This window comes from Papio anubis, chromosome 4 (assembly GCF_008728515.1).
Source record: "Papio anubis isolate 15944 chromosome 4, Panubis1.0, whole genome shotgun sequence".
In the NCBI taxonomy this organism is placed as follows: domain Eukaryota; kingdom Metazoa; phylum Chordata; class Mammalia; order Primates; family Cercopithecidae; genus Papio; species Papio anubis.
The window spans coordinates 71,542,865-71,560,574 of NC_044979.1; the positions used below are offsets into that span (position 1 = coordinate 71,542,865).

Sequence of the window (17,710 nt, forward strand, 5' to 3'; positions counted from 1 at the left end):
CAGGTATAAGCCACTGAGCCCAGCCTCATATTATTCCTACAGTTTAGAAAATGTTTAAAGGAATAACTTGATAAACATAAGAAAACAAAAAATAGACATGTTTTAAGCTTTCAGGTTTATAATCTAAGCATATTAAACTCATAAGGGAAGACAAAAATGGAAAAATAATAACCCTCCGTTGTAGAACTTTTTATTTTTTATTTTTTTCAAGACATTGTTTCACTCTTGTCACCCAGCTGAAGTGCAGCAGTGCAATCTCAGTTCACTGCAACCTACGCCTCCCAGGTTCAAGCAATTCTCCTGCCTCAGCCTCCCAAGTAGCTGGGATTACAGGTGCCTGCTACCATGCCCAGCTAATTTTTGAATTTTTAGTAGAGATGGGGGGCTTCACCATGTTAGCCAGGCTGGTCTCCAACTCCTGACCTCAAGTTATCCGCCCACCTCGGCCTCCCAAAGTGCTGGAATTATAGGTGTGCGCCACCGCACCCAGCTGAATTTTTGAATCAAGTGAGACCATGGAAGTTTATAAAATATATCAGAAACGAAGTTCAATAATAGTAAGCAGAACCTAGTAATTCAAAAGGAAAAATAATTTCACGAAACCAAAATTAGGGAATGTGGAAAATGAGTTAAATAGTAGAATAAGAAGCAAGTAGGGAGTATGGTAAAATACAAGATAATGACCTAAAAACAGTTTAGTCAGCTTCAATAGCCTAGACTAGTTACATAATAGCATACAAATTAGGTGTCATCTCACCTCCTTTAACAAAAAATGTAAACTTTTAATTTTATTTCTATTGCTATATTATGTGACATTAGAAGAAAGTTATTGCCATCACATGTGCTTACCTGTCCCCCATTTGAGAGTCCAAGTTTTTGACCAACTTGTCTGTTAATTTCAGCCACATTTTCACCTTGATCACTAAAATGCCTGCCTTCCACCCAGCTCAAGAATGCAGGCTGCTGACTCCAGACCACTTCTATAGCTTGATTCTATTCATATAAGAAATGAGAGGAAAAAAGATTTTCATATACATTTTTCTAGATTCACATGAAAATAAACTATTATTTCAATTCACACATACAAAAAGAGTTCTATAGATAGTTCTCTGTTATCTACATTTGTTGTAGCATTTAAAAATCTATAATCATTTCCAACATCCAATGCTGGTGATGCTAATGAAGCCAATACCCTTATATTATTATGGCAGTGTTATAAATTTAATCAACCCTTTCAGAATTCAAAATGGCAGCAGTCAGTCAATACACTTACATAGCAGTTGAGCCACATATAATTATTTGAGCATTTATTCCCAATTAATTATTCAAAGAAAAAAGAAACTACAGCAAAAGCTATCTGTGCAGTATTTTCTATAATAGTAAACACTTGAGACTGTCTTAAATGTCTATCAATAGGGAAACTATTAAATAAGCTATAAATTTACTAGTTTAACATAAGTTAATAAGTAGAAACATATATCATCTTTAAAAATGTAGCAATATAGTTTTAGAATTATGAAACACCAACCAGATGGAGTATGCAATCCATATTTACTTATTTATCGGAATAACAATAAATGCATGTGGCAAAAGCACAAAATGTACAAAAGGGTAAAATGTGAAGCCATGTCCCTGTTCTCAGAGGTAATTACTGCTGTTTCTTCTGTACCCTTCCAGAAATGTTATATTATGCAGCCTCTTAATAATTTTAAGGGCTCATATAACTATGGGAATATAGGTTTTAAACAAAGCAAAATATAACATTTATTCTCATTAAAAGAGCAATTACATAAAACATGTTTGTGGCCAAGGACCAAAAAAGGGTTTTCTATGATTAAACAATTACAAACTCATTATAGAGACCTTGGAAAATATATAAACTTGGAAGGAAACAAATGAACTACTGATATTCTCTCCACAAAAAAGACAACCATGTGAACAATTTGGTCTATTTCTTGTTAATCCTTTTTTCTATGTGCAAGTTTTTCATATAGTTGTGTTCATATAGGCACAATTTAATATCCTTTTCCCCTACTTATATTGCATAATAAGCATTTTCAAACTTTTTTTTTTTTTGAGACAGGATTTTGCTCTGCTGCCCAGGCTGGAGTGCAGTGGCACAATCATAGGTCACTGTAACTTGAAACTCCTGGGCTCTAGCAATCCTCTCACCTCAGGCTCCTGAGTAGCTAGGAATACAGGCATACACCACCACACCTAGCTAATTTTTTTTTTTCTATAGAGATGGGATCTCACTATGTTGCTTAGGCTGGTCTTAAGCTCCTGGCCTCAAGTGATCCTCCCACCTCGGCCTCCCAAACTGTCGGGGGCTTGAGCCACCATGCCCAGCCACATATATCATTTATAAAATAAAAAGAATTTTATTAATATGTATCAATAATAAATTTTAAAAACCAGCCAGGTGTGGTGGCATACACCTGTGGTCCCATCTACTTGCGAAGCCAAGGTGGGAGGATCACTTGAGTCAGGAAGGTTGAGGCTACAGTGAGTCATGATAGTGCCATTACACTTCAGCGTGGGCAACAAAGTAAGAACCCATCACACACACAAAAAGACTTATTATATCAGGAAGCTTCAGTGTTATTAATTTATTTATATCAAAATAAATTCATTAAGTTAAAAATATTAGGCCAAGTGCAGTGGCTCACATGTGTAATCTTTATACTTTGGGAGGCTAAGACAGGAGGACTGTTTGAGCCCAGAAGTTCAAAGCCAGCCTGGGCAACATGGCAAGATCTACATCTCTACAGAACATTTTTCATTAATTTAAAATATTAAATATCAAATTCATTCATTTACATGGAATTTTTTTTCCTGAGACAGGATCTCACTGTGTTGCCCAGGCTCGAGTGCAGTGGCACAATCACAGCTCACTGCAGCCTCAACCTCCTGGGCTCAAGTGATCTTCCCACCTCAGTCCTCAATCTCTCAAAGTGCTGGGATTACAGGCATGAGCCAACACGCCCAGTCTTTATGTTTCTTGCATTTTCTTTTTTTTTTTTTTTTGAGACGGAGTCTCGCTGTGTCACCCAGGCTGGAAGGCAGTGGTGCAATCTCGGCTCACTGCAACCTCCGCCTTCCAGATTTAAGCAATTCTCCTGCCTCAGCCTCCCAAGTAGCTTGGATTACAGGCCCCCACCACCATGCCCAACTAATTTTTGTATTTTTAGTAGAGACGGGTTTCACCATGTTGGCCAGGCTGGTCTGAAACTCCTGACCTCAGATGATCTGCCCACCTCTGCCTCCTAAAGTACTGGGATTACAGATATGAGCCACCGCAGCCAGTTTATGTTTCTTTATATGAGACAAATTTCAAACAATGTTGGAGTCACTTCTGGGACAATATCACATACTGGAAATTAGACACATTATTACACTTTTATATTTAAGAAAGCCATCATCATGTATCACTTAGTTGTGTAATTTTTCTCACAATTTTCACAAAACAGTCCAACTGTTCTGGCTGACAAATTCTTTCAACTGAGTGTATTTTGCCTAGCTTTGGAATCAAAAGTCTTTAGTTACTATGTCAGCTGTAACCGTGTGAGCTATTACAAGAATGAAGGTGATCAAGTCCCAGATACTTTCTGTGGGTTTTCATCAGAGTCAGCAATACATAATCCAGATCAATTCTACTTCATATGAAGAAACTTAAGAGATGGAAATACGAGAGATGCCCTGAAATATCAAAAAAAGGAAACTCTACCAGCTCACTGAAAAAAAGGAGAAATGAACATTATTGAGGAGGAAAAATACTTCTAATTATTTATTTGGTCAAAAAGGAGTAACCAGCTCCATAAAGTCATAATATGTACTCAGTTAGATTTAGCAAACTTTGCACACCAATGTTCTAATTTTTATGTCAAAATACTTCACTTGAACCACAGAGCCCTGGCTATTCAGGTAAAGAGAAGAAAGAGACAGCTAGAAAGAAGCCTCTTTTCCAGGAGTCAAATCAAATCAATCAATTAATTGACCTTCTTTGACCCAAACTGAGGTATCAGTATTACCAGGAAATCTGCAGATAAAACCATCCGTCAGAATGCCTTAGGAATGTCCAGGTCCAAAGCCTGGGGTATCTCTTGCTAACACAAGGGAAATGAAAATTGTGTGGCCATATCCGAATGGTGATTTAGGTTCGTTTGCATTCACTGTGTATATGAATCCTCTCTCTCTGTTGCAATCACATCAAGTTCTGAGTACAGAGAAGGTAACTTAGCTGAAGCAGTGGTCTCAACCAGAGGTGATTTTGTCCTTCAGTAGGCATCTGACAATGTCTGAAGACCTTTCTGGTTGTCACAAATAGGGGGAGGCAGTACAGGCATCTACTGGATAGAGACCAAGGGTGCTGTTAAACATTTAAAATGTACAGGAGAGCCCCCAAAACAAAAAATTATCCAGCTCAAAATGTCAACAGTGCCAAGGTTAAGAAATCCTGACTTAAAGCATCTACTGGGGAGTCAGTCCTGAAATAATGACTTGAGTAAACAAGAGAATACAATACTTGAAACACAGAACAAAGTATATCAAATGTGATGTGTCACGTAACACAATAGAGAAGTATTGAAAGGGAGACAAACGTGGGCAACAGAGAACTGGAAAGCTATGTGGAGGAGGTAGGATTATGCTCTTTTCAAAGACATGGAATTTGTATGGAAGGAAGAAAAACGACTGAGGGAAGAATGGCATGAGTAAGAGAACAGAAGTGGGAAGGAGATTGGTTATAGAAGAAACAGTGAGAAGGGTAGGTTGGGTGACGCAGAGTGAGCTATAGACAAGAGGGCAAATTAGCTGCATGGCAATGGTACTGGCCTAGGAATGCCATTTTCCTTACGTGTAAACGTACAGAAATAACCTAGATGCTTAAGGTCTCTATGGTCATTAACATTCTATGATTCTAGGACAGTAGGTCTCAACTCTTTTGTGCATCCAAGTAGCCTGAATAAATTTTTTAAAATTAGAGATGCCTAAAGTCTATTCCCTAAGATTTTGATTTAATAGGTCAGAGGGTTGATCACAACATCTGTATTCTTTTTTTTTTTTTTTGAGACAGAGTCTCTCTCTGTCGCCCAGGCTGGAGTGCAGTGGCGCGATCTCGGCTCACTGCAAGCTCCGCCCCCTGGGTTCATGCCATTCTCCTGCCTCAGCCTCCCGTGTAGCTGGGACTAGAGGCGCTCGCCACCACGCCCAGCTAATTTTTTTTTTTTTGTAGTTTTAGTAGAGACGGGGTTTCACCATGTTAGCCAGGATGGTCTCGATCTCCTGACCTCGTGATCCGCACGTCTCGGCCTCCCAACAGAACATCTGTATTCTTAAAAGCTTCAAGGTAAGTCTGACATAGGCCAGAAAACCATTGTTCCAACCCCTCTTCCCATTACTGCATGATCTGTATTATTTACTCAATGTTTCACCCCAAATAAAGTAATTCAAGTATTAACTCCCAATTTGTGAACCTTTCGGCTTTCATAATTATCTATGGCCTCTAACCCAAGAATTCTGGGAATCTATCCTAGACAACAAGAAATAAAAATGATGTTTTCTAAACAAAGATGTGTTATTTTCAACGTTTGATTAAAATATAGTTTATCACTTCTAATGCCTAAAAATTAAGTACAATCTAAATAGTCAATCATAGTGAACAGTTAAATAATGGCAAATTTGTGCTAGAATACTAAGTAACAACTTAAAATGATGACCTTTTAACAAAATAAAACACTCATAATAACATTAAGTAAAAACACTAGGACACAAAACTGTATGTGTGTATATAGGACTTCATTTCTGTTAAAAATGAAGATTAGAAACAAAACTGGAAGATTTGATCCAAACTGTCAACATTAGTCACCTCTAAGTTCTGGGATTATGGGTAATTTATTTTCCTGTTAACAATTTTCCATGCTTTCCAAATTTTCTACAAAACATAAATTATACAAATTTATATAATTCATCAAGAAATAAATGTATAGATTTATAGAATCTATAAAGTCATAAACTTATTACATTGATAATTAGAAAGCAAAGTTGACCTATTCTGCTAATACGGGCTGAACAGAAACAGCAATTTGTTCCAGGGCTAAAGACATTTACATTTCAAAAAGATATGCATGAATTAGTTCTTATAAGTACTTCCTGAAGGCTCAAAATTTAAAACAAGATCAAGACCACTAAATTCTTAAATAGTGATGAATGTAAGGTAACATGAATTAATTCTTATAAATACTTCTCGAAGGCTCAAAATTTAAAACAAAGATCAAGACCACTAAATTCTTAAACAGTGATGAATGTAAGGTAACAACTACATCTTAGGATCAAATTAGAGTTACTGTAAGAAAGCATTCCTACTATCATGAGCGGATTTGAAAACATGTTGAAAAATCCCATCGAAGCTGACAGAGCACTGAACCAACTTCTACCTGGAACTTGGTGACAGTGACTGATTTGTCTCTAACCATAAAGCCCATCAAAAACCAAGATTGTCTACTTAGTAGTAAAAAATAATAACGACGATGATAGGAGGATTCTGCTGAACTCATGTTTTCAATGGACCAAAAAAATCTTCCCCTAGGTATGGAGAAGTAACTCAAGTGGAAAGAAGGGATGCTTGAAATTATTGCAAACTCTTTATTCATTACATAGATTAGCCACTGGTGGGTACCATGCATCCAGGATTTATGAAGATTTCAAATACGCCGTCCTTTTGCCCCCATAACCACACTCAAACTCGTGAGACCATGTGCCTCTATTTTTAATTATGAAAATATGGACGCTGTATCTCCACCGGTGGTTAGAACTGCGAAACATCCCAACCACAACGTCCAGAAGGGCGACTGATCGCAGAGCTTCAAGTGATCTTAACTACGTTATGTGTTCCTGACACACTACAGCTGTGTTCCAAGGGTCTGGGACGCAGGGCAGAACCATTACTGTATTAAGCTTTCCCGCTCATGGGACGCGGTGCTCAGTCCCCGGGGACCGACAGGGGCTCCACCAACAACTCTGCGCCTCCCTCTCGCGGCCCGGACGGCAGCAGCGCAGGTGAAATGACTGGCAAGAAAAACACCTTTTAAAATAATAAAAACAAACCACTTATCAGGAACTTTTCCAGCCTGGAATGAGGAATATTTATAAAAACAGTGGTAGAATATTAGGACATTTCTAGGCCCAGTTTCACCAAGTGAAAAGACCTGGGATAAGACGAGCCCAGGGCTGCACTGGACTTGCGGGATGCAGAGACTACCCAGAAGGGCCCTGCCGTCGAGGGACCCTAATCTCTGTACGCTTCGGGGGCGCCCGGGTGGCAGCCGGTGTCCCGCCGCGTCCCTGAGAGGCTTCGGCCTTGTCCGACCCCAGGCTGAAGATCAGGTGGCCCGGGGCCAGCACGTTACCTGCAGCAGGTGCAGCTGGGCCACGAGACCCCGCGGCAGGTGGAGGAAGCAGTCGCGAGCGTTGGTGAAGGCCACAGTCACTGCCGCCCCGCCTCCCCCAGCACCCGCCAGGCGATCGCTGCCCCACATCGTCCCGAAGCGTCGCTCTGGGTTTGCCCACCCTAGCGCCGCAAAGGACACGGGACCTGGCAGGCTGAGGACGTCGGAACCGGAGGAGATCGATCGGCCCCGCCCCCTGAGGCCCCGCCCCCTCTCCCCGCTGCGCGTCTCGCCGTAAGCCTGTAGTGGGGTGGGACAAGAAAGCTTCTGTCACCCACGGCGCCTCTCCGCCAAGCCGCTCGGGGGCGGCACCTCGTTCATCAAATCCTCGCACGCAGGAAACGATGGCCGACGCTGTCGATTCTTCAGCCAATCCTGACACTCCTTAACTCATCCCGCTCTCTTATTGGATAAAAGGGAGGTCAGCAGGGCGGATGTTGTCCTCCCTGCGAGGATCAAAGTAGGCAAGATGGCGTCCAGCGGTGGGGAGTTAGGGAGTTTATTTGACCACCATGTCCAGAGGGCGGTGTGCGACACGCGGGCCAAATATCGGGAGGGACGACGGCCTCGTGCTGTCAAGGTAAAGTGATTTTTGGTTTCATTCGCTCTCCTCGGTAGCTTTTTGTGAGCGCTAGCGCCATATGGCTAACCTACGGAAATAAAGGCACGAGAAGGCTTCCGTCAGATCTGTCGCTCGTTAGAGCTGGCGTGAAGAACCCTGGGCCAGGTACCAAAGATTCTCACGACCCTTTTGGTCAACTATTAGAACATCAACTCCACGAGAATAGGGCTTGGTTTTAGTCATTGGATCTTCAGTGTTTACAGTACTACTTGGCACAGGTAAGCGCTCAGTGAATATTCGTTGAGTGATTGTTCCCAGTGACTTCTGCCGACTCAATTTCTGGAAAAAAATGTCGACTGAAGGTAGTCTGTTATATGCCTTAGGTAGCCTCTCACATGGACTGTTACTCTTTATGCAGAGGGAATGGCAGAAATTTTATTTTGTGTTTTTTGCTGACTGGGTTGAACAGATTATTTCTTGTTTTCAAAGTTCTGTTTAAAAAAAAAAAATAGAGGCAGATTCGTCCTAGGCTTATTTGCGAAATACGTTTAATAACTATGCATTTCTTTCAGGTATATACAATCAATTTGGAATCTCAGTACTTATTAATACAAGGAGTTCCTGCTGTGGGAGTCATGAAGGAATTAGTTGAGCGATTCGCTTTATATGGTGCAATTGAACAGTACAATGCGCTAGATGAATACCCAGCAGAAGACTTTACTGAAGTTTATCTTATTAAATTTATGAACTTACAAAGTGCAAGGTAAGGTGCAAGTTAAGCAATGACTCGTTTCATTTCCTCCATTCATATTTCTGTCATTTTGGCCCCAAGTTTCCCTCATTCATATCTGAATTACCCCAAAATGTAATCTAGCATATCTTCCTACAGCCTTTTTACAGGTTAACTTTACTGAAACACTGTATCCATCACATCATTCCCATGCTTAACAATTTAATGTCCTGTAGCGTGGTAGAGTAAAAGTTGGGTTTGGCCAGGCACGTGATTGCTGGCCTGCAATCACAGCACTCTGGGAGGCCGAGGCAGGCGGATCACGAGGTGAGGAGTTTGAGACCAGCCTGGCCAACATGGTGAAACCCCGTCTCTACTAAAAATACAAAATTAGTCGGGTCTAGTGGCGCATACCTGTAATCCCAGCTACTCAGGAGGCTGAGGCAGGAGAATTGCTTGAACCCAGGAGGCAGAGGTTGCAGTGAGCCGAGATTGCGCCATTGCACTCCAGCCAGGGCAACAAGAGGGGATCTCCGCCTCAAAGAAAAAAACAATGGGTTTGAGGGCTGGGCGCCAATAACTCACGCCTCACGCCTGTAATCAGAGTACTTTGGGAGACCGAGGCAGGCAGATCACTTGAGGTCAGGGGTTCAAGACCAGCCTGGCCAACATGATGGAAACCCCGGCTCTACTAAAAATACAAAAATTAGCCGGGTGTGTGGTGCGGACCCGTAGTCCCAGCTACTCAGGTGGCTGAGGCATGGGAATCGCTTGAACCCGGGAGGTGGAGATTGCAGTGAGCAGAAATCACACCACTGCACTCCAGTCTGGATGACAGAGCGAGGCTCCATCTCAAAAAAAAAAAAAAAACAGAAAAAATTTGGGTTTGGCGCCAGGCATGTGGCTCACACCTGTAATCCCAGCAGTTTGGGAGGTGGAGGTAGGCGGATCACCTGAGGTCAGGAGTTCAAGACCAGTCTGGCCAACATGGTGAAACCCTGACTCTACTAAATACAAAAATTAGTCAGCTGTGTTGGTGCAAGCCTTTAATCCCAGCTCCTGGGGAGGCTGAGGCACAAGGATCACTTGAACCCAGAAAGTAGAGGTTGCAGTGAGCCAAGATCATGCCATTGCACTCCAGCCTGGAAAGAGTGAGACTGTCCCAGAAAAAAAGAAAAGAAAAAAAAGTTGAATTTGATCCCAGCACTATGGAAGGCCAAGGTGGGCAGACAGCTTGAGCCCAGGAGTTCGAGACCCGACTGGCCAACATGGCAAAACCCCACCTCTGCTAAAAATACAAAAATCAAGGTGGGCGTGGTAGTGCATTCCTGTAGTCCCAGCTACTTGGGAGGCTGAGATGGGAGAATCAGTTGAGCCCAGGAGGTGGAGGTTGCAGTGAGTCATTTATGGACCACTGCACTCCATCCTGGGTGATGGAGTGAGAGTATGTCTCAGAAAGAATGTTGGGTTTGGAGTAAGTTTTCCATTTCCACTGCTTACTAGCTTTGTGATCTTGGACAAGTTATTTAACCTGTTTAAGTTTTTCCTGTTCCGTAAAATCTATATAGTAAAGGGACCTATCTACTTCTTGAGGTTGTATGAGGATGAAATGAGATAATCCATATAAAGGGTTTAGCAGAGTGCCTCCTGGTCAGAATACAGTAAGCATTAGCTATTGTGGTTTCTACTGTTACTCCTTTCTGCAAATTGACTCAGTGTTTTCCGGCCTTCTATGTGACATAAACCCTCTGCTCCAAAAAGGCTGAAGTATACAACGCCTTATCTATTTTTATGTTGATCTCTGTTCTCCTCACTAATCTGCTCTGAGACCCATCCTTCTCTGGCTGTTACAATTCATGTTTTCTTTCATGTGCTATCAGTAGAAATCATAATCTACCACAAAAGCACTTGATTTTACTGGGTCATGTGTGGTTTTCTCAGGCTGCTGTTATATGTAATCTCACTTTCTTAACCAATCTGCCAGCTCCCATGGTTAGAGAAATATTTTCTCGAGCTTTTCTGTTTTCCAAAGTACCTAGTCTAGTAGGCTCTGAAGTAAGACATCTGGATTTGAATCCTTGCTCCTCAAACCAGAGTATGAGCATGGCTAAGTTATGTAATGTCCCGGTGCTTCCGTTTCATTACAGGGTTGTTGTTAGGTGTTAATTCAAGTGAAGCACTTACGACATTGCCTGGCATATGGTAAAATCTGAGCAAGTATTTATCATTATCCCTGGATACAGAAGTAGTTAAATTTATTGTAGTACCTGGCCAATCATAGATGTTTAGTAAGTATTTATTGACTGAAGAACATTCTTCTCATTTTCTCATTGTTATATGTTTAATAGTTCCTCAGTTATTGAACGTTTTATGATTATAGTATTTTTCATCTGATTTTTAAGGCAAGAATCCCATTACAGAAATACATTGTGCTGAAAAAGCTTAATTGGGTATGAAGTAACTCTTCAGGGCCACAGAGAAAAGCTCTATTTTATGACCACAGTTTATATACTTCAGGCCAACCAGCTGGGTCCTTAGTTGTTTAAAGACTAGGGAACAAAGAGGCTCGAAGGGAAGAAAAGGGGAGGCTCTAAGTACATACTCGAACAATGGGATGAATACTGTCCACAAGCAGAGCATCTTAATTCCCAATCCACAGGATATATATACACATAGCAAAAGTTGGACTTTGCTCTTTAGATCCAGATATTGTATACTAGTTAAGCTTTCATCCCAAGTAAATCTAGATTTAAAAACCATGCTATCTTGTATTTCCATTCAGGACAGCCAAGAGAAAAATGGATGAACAGAGTTTCTTCGGTGGATTGCTTCATGTGTGCTATGCGCCAGAATTTGAAACAGTTGAAGAAACTAGAAAAAAACTACAAGTGCGGAAGGCATATGTAGTAAAAACTACTGAAAATAAAGGTATGGAAAGCATATTGCTAAATGCCTCTTGTATGTCAGGTACTCTGCCAGGTGTATCATCATGCAATTCCTAGTCTAGTGGGAGGAGAGGCAAGTAAAGCATCACAGTATTCAGTAACTGTAAGGGTTCTCTACAGCACACTACATAATCTGGGTTGAGAAGGGAGAAATGTTGGTTCATGGAAGACTTCCTACAGTATGTGAGAAGTGGCTGAAATTTGAAGGATAAGTAGACATTAACTAAAAGGGAGAGGAAAAGATGGAAAGGCAAGCCAGGCAGGATGTTTAAGTGTTTAGAGGAATAAATGAGCATCATGCATTTAAGGAAATTTAGTTAATACAGTATAACCAAAGCTCAAAGGTTTCAGTGAGAGATAAGTTTAGAAAAGTGGATAAGAAGTGAATCATGAAGGGCCTTGTGTCCCATGCTAAGGAATTAAGGCTTTGACCAGAATGCAGTGAGAAGCAGTTATGATTTGCAGACTAGTTGTCACTGCTAATCATGGAGAAGTTCTACTTTTGACCAGCAATTGACTAAATACCCCCATATGCCCCTTCTACCAGATAGTGGTAGAGAGAAATAAAGTGGCAAAACTCTTGGAAAACTTACTCAGAAATCTGGCAAGAGAGCTGTTGAGAATCCCCAGTCATCTGTATCCATTGAAGTCTAACTTGTAAGATAAGTAAATAAATAGCACCAGGAAAACTTAATGTGTTTGTATGACAAAGGAAATTATAAAACATTAATGTGGAGAAAGACCTTTGACATTATCTGACCTGTGTCCTAATTTTTCTTGGTGAGGAAACTAAGTCTCAGAAAGTTTGTGACCGGCCTATATTATTAGAGATGAATTAAGGACAAAAATAAGGATTGAAACCCAAGCTTTGGACTCTTTCTCCAGAGCTTACTTTTTAACTGCTCTAATTATCTCGGTGTTGGTGTGACAGCCTAGGGTTATCTTCATTATTTGCTCCCCTTCCTCTTAAGATCTTTTTGCCGTGCTGCTGATCTCAGAATTAAACCTGGCTTGCTTGGCCTTGGACACTTCAGTTAAGCTCTCTTTCATCAGCATTTTAGCATCTGTGCGATGCGTTTGTATACTTGGTCTTACTTTTCAAAAACTCTTATTATGGAAGTTATTATTATTATTATTATTTTGAAACGGAGTCTAGCTCTGTCCCCCAGGCTGGAGGGCAGTGGCGTGATCTCTGCTCACTGCAAGCTCCGCCTCCTAGGTTCATGCCATTCTCCTACCTCAGCCTCCTGAGTAGCTCGGACTACAGGCGCCTGCCACCACGCCCGGCTAATTTCTTGTATATTTAGTAAAGACGGGGTTTTGCCGTGTTAGCCAGGATGGTCTTGATCTTCTGACCTCGTGATCCACCTGCCTCAGCCTCCCAAAGTGCTGGGATCACAGGCGTGAGGCACTGTGCCCGGCCTGGAAATTTCAAAACACAAAGGCAGAAAGACTAAGTTAACACATCTCCCATGTATTAATATTAACATCAACAATCATCAACACATAGCCAATTTCATCTTTACCACATCTTCCACACTCCATGTTGTAGACTGCTTTTGGGAGAGTAAACCAGGGAAGAGGCCCTTGCCAGCCCTAGAAGTGGGACAAGCATAGTGCTTTCTTTAGTAACTAACAAACACAAGCTAAGGAGCATGATACATCCAGATAGTGGAATACTCTGAAATTGTTAAAAACAAACAAACAAAAAAAACAACTTTCTGTATAATGATGGAAAACCTATATAAGATCTACAGTGAAATGGAAAATGCAGAGGTGCAGAGAAATGGATATTACATTTACCTTTTTTAGTGGGGAGAAAAAGAATGGGAGAAAGGAGGTGGCAAAGTAAAACTTACTGAACAGATAAATAAAAAACAATAGTAATTACTTATGGGGATGAAAAAAGACCCATGGAGAGCAAGGAAAGGGTGACACTTGATGCTGTATATCTTTTTATCCGTTTTAGGTTTTAAACCATGTGAATATATTCCCTTCTCAAGAAACAGTTTTTTTGGAGTATAATTTGTTAACATTTTTAAGTGATTTTTAAAAATTATATGATTCTCAATGATGAAAACAATAAATTAACCACTTATGTTTCTCTTTCCCTCAACTTTTAAATTGTAATATAAAGACCATTACGTGACAAAGAAGAAATTGGTTACAGAGCATAAAGACAGAGAAGATTTTAGACAAGACTTCCACTCAGAGATGTCTGGATTTTGTAAAGCTGCTTTGAACACTTCTGCAGGGAACTCAAATCCTTATCTTCCGTATTCCTGTGAATTGCCTTTATGTTATTTCTCCTCAAAATGTATGTGTTCATCCGGGGGACATGTGGACAGAGCATCAGACTCCTCTAAGGATGGTAGAAATCATCATAAAACAATGGGGCATTATAACCACAATGACTCTTTGCAGAAAACACAGATAAACACTTTTAAGAACTCAGTGGCCTACCCTGGTGCGCAAAAGGCTATTACGTCTTCAGAGGCAGTTGACAGATTTATGCCTAGGACAACACAACTGCAGGAGCGCAAAAGAAGAAGAGAAGATGATCGTAAACTTGGAACTTTTCTTGAAACAAACTCAGGTAGTAATGAGGTTATGATTGGACCTCTGTTACCAGACATGTCTAAAGTGGATATGCACGATGACTCATTGAATACAACTGCGAATTTAATTCGGAATAAACTTAAAGAGGTAAGGTTATTTTTAAAAACTGTTCTAAGAGACGATTTGGTTATAGGACTAAATGGGGAATTATTTGTGGGAACAATAGTATTGTAATTTTTTTCACTTTTTAGTTTTTTGATGTGTTTTTCTATAGTTCTCTGTTGAAATAACTGAATTTGGCTAACATTTTATTTGCTTTGAACTGTTAATACTTGCTTTAAACAATGAACAGACATTTTATATCACTGTAGATACAAAATATTAAAGCAGTGGTTTCAGCCAATTAAATCAATCTGTGAGAGTGGTGCCCAGGCCTGCCATTTTTGTTAAAAGCTCCCCAAGTAGTTAATATGAGCCAAAGTTGAGAAGGAAAATTCCATTTCTCTCAAATTTAGAGTTATTACAGTTTATATCAAAGTAAAATGCTTAATTTGCTTTTGTGATAAAGAGCAATAGAAGGTGAGATTTCTAAAAATTGGGCCTCTAGGTATGCATTTCAAATGTAGACTTTATTTTATTTTATTTATTTATTTATTTTTTGGAGACAGAGTCTCACTCTGTCGCTCAGGATCTACGGTCACTGCAAGCTCTGCCTCCTGGGTTCACACCATTCTCCTGCCTCAGCCTCCCAAGTAGCTGGGACTACAGGTGCCCGCCGCCATGCCAGGGCAAGTGTTTTGTATTTTTTAGTAGAGACGAGGTTTCACCATATTAGCCAGGATGGTCTCGATCTCCTGATCTCGTGATCCACCCGCTTCAGCCTCCCAAAGTGCTGGGATTACAGGGATTACAGGCATAAGCTACCACGCCCGGCCTCAAATGTAGACTTCTTAAATGATCAGGATCAGATTGTGCTGCCTAGGTAGTCTTTTTTTTTTTTTTTAATGTCATTTATATAATCATTTTCCATTTCCTAAGCACAAATAAAGTTAACATCTGAGTTAGCTTTCAAAAGACACCTTTTTGTGGGATAGGGGTAGGGGCTACTGTTACAAATCATAAACTGAGGGTTATGACATTCTCTTATACTTACTCCAAGATGCAGAAAGTGCTTTTCACATAGTTTTACTCGTATTTTACAATGTGATTAAGGGAGGCTCAAGTAGCTTAATTTCTTATATGTACATTTTTTACCTGAAAACATCTGATTAAAGAGGCATTATTTAATAATAATTATTTAATTATTTAATAATAATTATTTAATAATCTGTGGGCACAGTTTTGAAGCCTTCTTTAGTTTTTCAGTTTAGGCTGGGGACAGTGGCTTACACCAATAATCTCAGCACTTTGGGAGGCTGGGGTGAGCAGACTGCTTGAGCCCAGGAGTCTGAGACCAGCCTGACCAATGTGATGAAACCCCATCTTTACCATAAATATACAAAAATTAGCCAGGCGTGGTAGTGCACAGTTGTAGCTACTTGGGAGGCTAAGGTGGAAGGATCACTGGAATCTGGGAGGCGGAGGTTGCAGTGAGCCAAGATCATGCCACTGCACTCCAGCCTGGGTGACAGTGTGAGACCCTGTCTCAAAAAAAAAAAAAAAAAGGTTTTCAGTTTGTGCTTCCACCCTTCCTTCCTTCCTTCAGTTGCAGCTGAACTGAGGCATAGACATAGATACGCAGCTGTCTCAGCCAGAGCTGATTACATTTTAAAGAATAACATGTGAAGTCCAAATTCTAGGTCCAGAAATAGTAGAACAACAAAAAAAAATGTTAAATACAGTTTACTATAGTTTCTAATAATTTTCCATTTCAAATGAAGACTCTTTCTTTGCTTTGGCTTATTGTACACTCTCTCTGATAGTGTGTTTGCCTTTCCTTTTTCTCCTAGGAAATTGAGGATTATACTGCTTCCTGCTCATTTCTCCAAATGTTTTCATCCCCCCAAATCTATCAAACATTATCAGTGTTTCAAGAATGCAAAACCAGGATATCTATCTGAATCTGTAATATAACAAGTGACTTTAGATCTATAAAGGAATGTTAAAGTGGAGCATATGTTCACTTTTCTTCCTCCAAATTTTTTTTCTTTTTAAGTAGCTTTAGAAATTTTACTCTCATCAGTGTTTGAACAGAAAACTTCACTCTGTGCCTAGGTCATAGGCTGTACCTTGAACTTAAGCCAACTCTGCCTCAAAAGCCACATCAAGGATTGAACTATTGGATGTAGTCTTACCTCTTCTAATAGCTTTACTCCTGTGCTATAGAAACTAAATTTTAATGGTTCTTTTTTTTTAATTAGGTAATTTCATCTGTGCCAAAGCGTCCAGAGGACAAGCCAGAAGATGTACATACAAGTCATCCATTAAAACAAAGAAGAAGAATATAGAGTGCCAGCAGCAAATTAGTACATCCTGAAAAGAACATTTATTATTTATTTTTAGCCTGTCATTTTAATTCTTCTAGAGATTTTACTGCTGGTATTTTTTAATGCACTCCTCTTTGTAATTTCATTCAAGCTATTTATCTAAAGTCATTTCTTTCTTTCTTTCTTTTTTTTTGGGAGATGGAGTCTTTCTCTTTTGCCCAGGCTGGAATGCAATGGCATGATCTCAGCTTGCCGCAACCTCCACCTCCCGGGTCCAAGCAATTCTCCTGCCTCAGCCTCCTGAGTAGCTGGGATTACAGGCGTACACCACCATTCCTGGCCAAGTTTTGTGCTTTTTTAGTAGAGATGGGGTTTCACCATTTTGGTCAGGCTGGTCTCGAACTCCTGACCTCGTGATCCTCCCACCTCGGCCTCCCAAAGTGCTGGGATTACAGGCATGAGCCACCATGCCTGGCCCATTTCTTTTTTTTTCGACCCATACTTAATGTTGCAGAAACTATTCTTGTCATAACATTACCTCTCATGTACAGTAATTATATGTAAATTAATTGAAGCAAATATGGAAACTACAATAAAGATAGGCAACCAACATCTGTTTCTGATAATAATACAAGTATTGAATGAGCCATTGAAACACTAGAAGTCAGGGTGTTTCTGAATGCCAGGGTTTCAAAATCAAGACAATTCTGTGAGGTAAAAAGTAGATTAACTATTAGAACAAAGCTGAAATTAGAATCTTACATGCTTTAATTAACTTTTAAGAAGAATTTACTTGACCTGTGGCAATCCAAAAATAAATCAGTATTTATAAATTCTAGACTTCTGTTACTGCTTCTGGCATATCCACACTTTTTTCTGTCAGTGGGTCACATAATTGGAAATTTCAGTACATCTAGGCTGTCTCCATTTTCTTTTTCTTTTTAGTAGAGACAGGGTCTCATTGTGTTGTCCAGGCAGGTATTGAACTCCTGGGCTCAAGTGATCCACTCACCTTGGCCTCCCAAAGTACTAGGATTACAGGT

The 17,710-nt window shown here is 40.3% G+C and overlaps 2 protein-coding genes across 13 annotated transcripts in view; one reads left to right on the forward strand and one right to left on the reverse strand.

Annotated features, from left to right (window-relative positions):
* The window catches only part of PEX1 (peroxisomal biogenesis factor 1), a 42,460-nt gene extending 34,834 nt beyond the window's left edge, over positions 1–7,626 (reverse strand). For 7 of the 11 annotated variants that reach the window (XR_004183202.1, XR_645170.2, XR_645171.2 and 4 more), the window contains exons 1-2: positions 7,407–7,626; positions 850–993 (exon numbers count right to left, since the gene is read on the reverse strand). Coding sequence is in view for 7 of the 11 variants with exons in the window: in XM_009203423.1 (XP_009201687.1) it covers positions 850–993; positions 7,407–7,535 (273 nt within the window). In the remaining 4 variants the exon portion in view is untranslated. Of the gene's footprint in view, positions 1–849; positions 994–4,031; positions 5,055–7,406 lie in introns of those variants that run through there. The other 4 variants (XM_017956967.3, XM_017956968.3, XM_009203428.3 and 1 more) reach the window with 4 other exon arrangements.
* Positions 7,627–7,700: 74 nt separating this feature from the next.
* RBM48 (RNA binding motif protein 48) lies at positions 7,701–17,500 on the forward strand. 2 transcript variants are annotated; one of them, XM_003896333.4, is made up of 5 exons: positions 7,701–8,025; positions 8,580–8,770; positions 11,520–11,665; positions 13,820–14,388; positions 16,602–17,500. In XM_003896333.4, exons 1-5 carry the CDS (start codon positions 7,915–7,917, stop codon positions 16,686–16,688), a joined length of 1,104 nt encoding a protein of 367 aa, XP_003896382.2. In that variant the 5' UTR covers positions 7,701–7,914; the 3' UTR covers positions 16,689–17,500. The 2 variants fall into 2 exon arrangements, with proteins under 2 accessions (XP_003896382.2, XP_009201686.2); XM_009203422.2 differs by having other exon boundaries at positions 7,912–8,285.
* Positions 17,501–17,710: the final 210 nt, after the last annotated feature.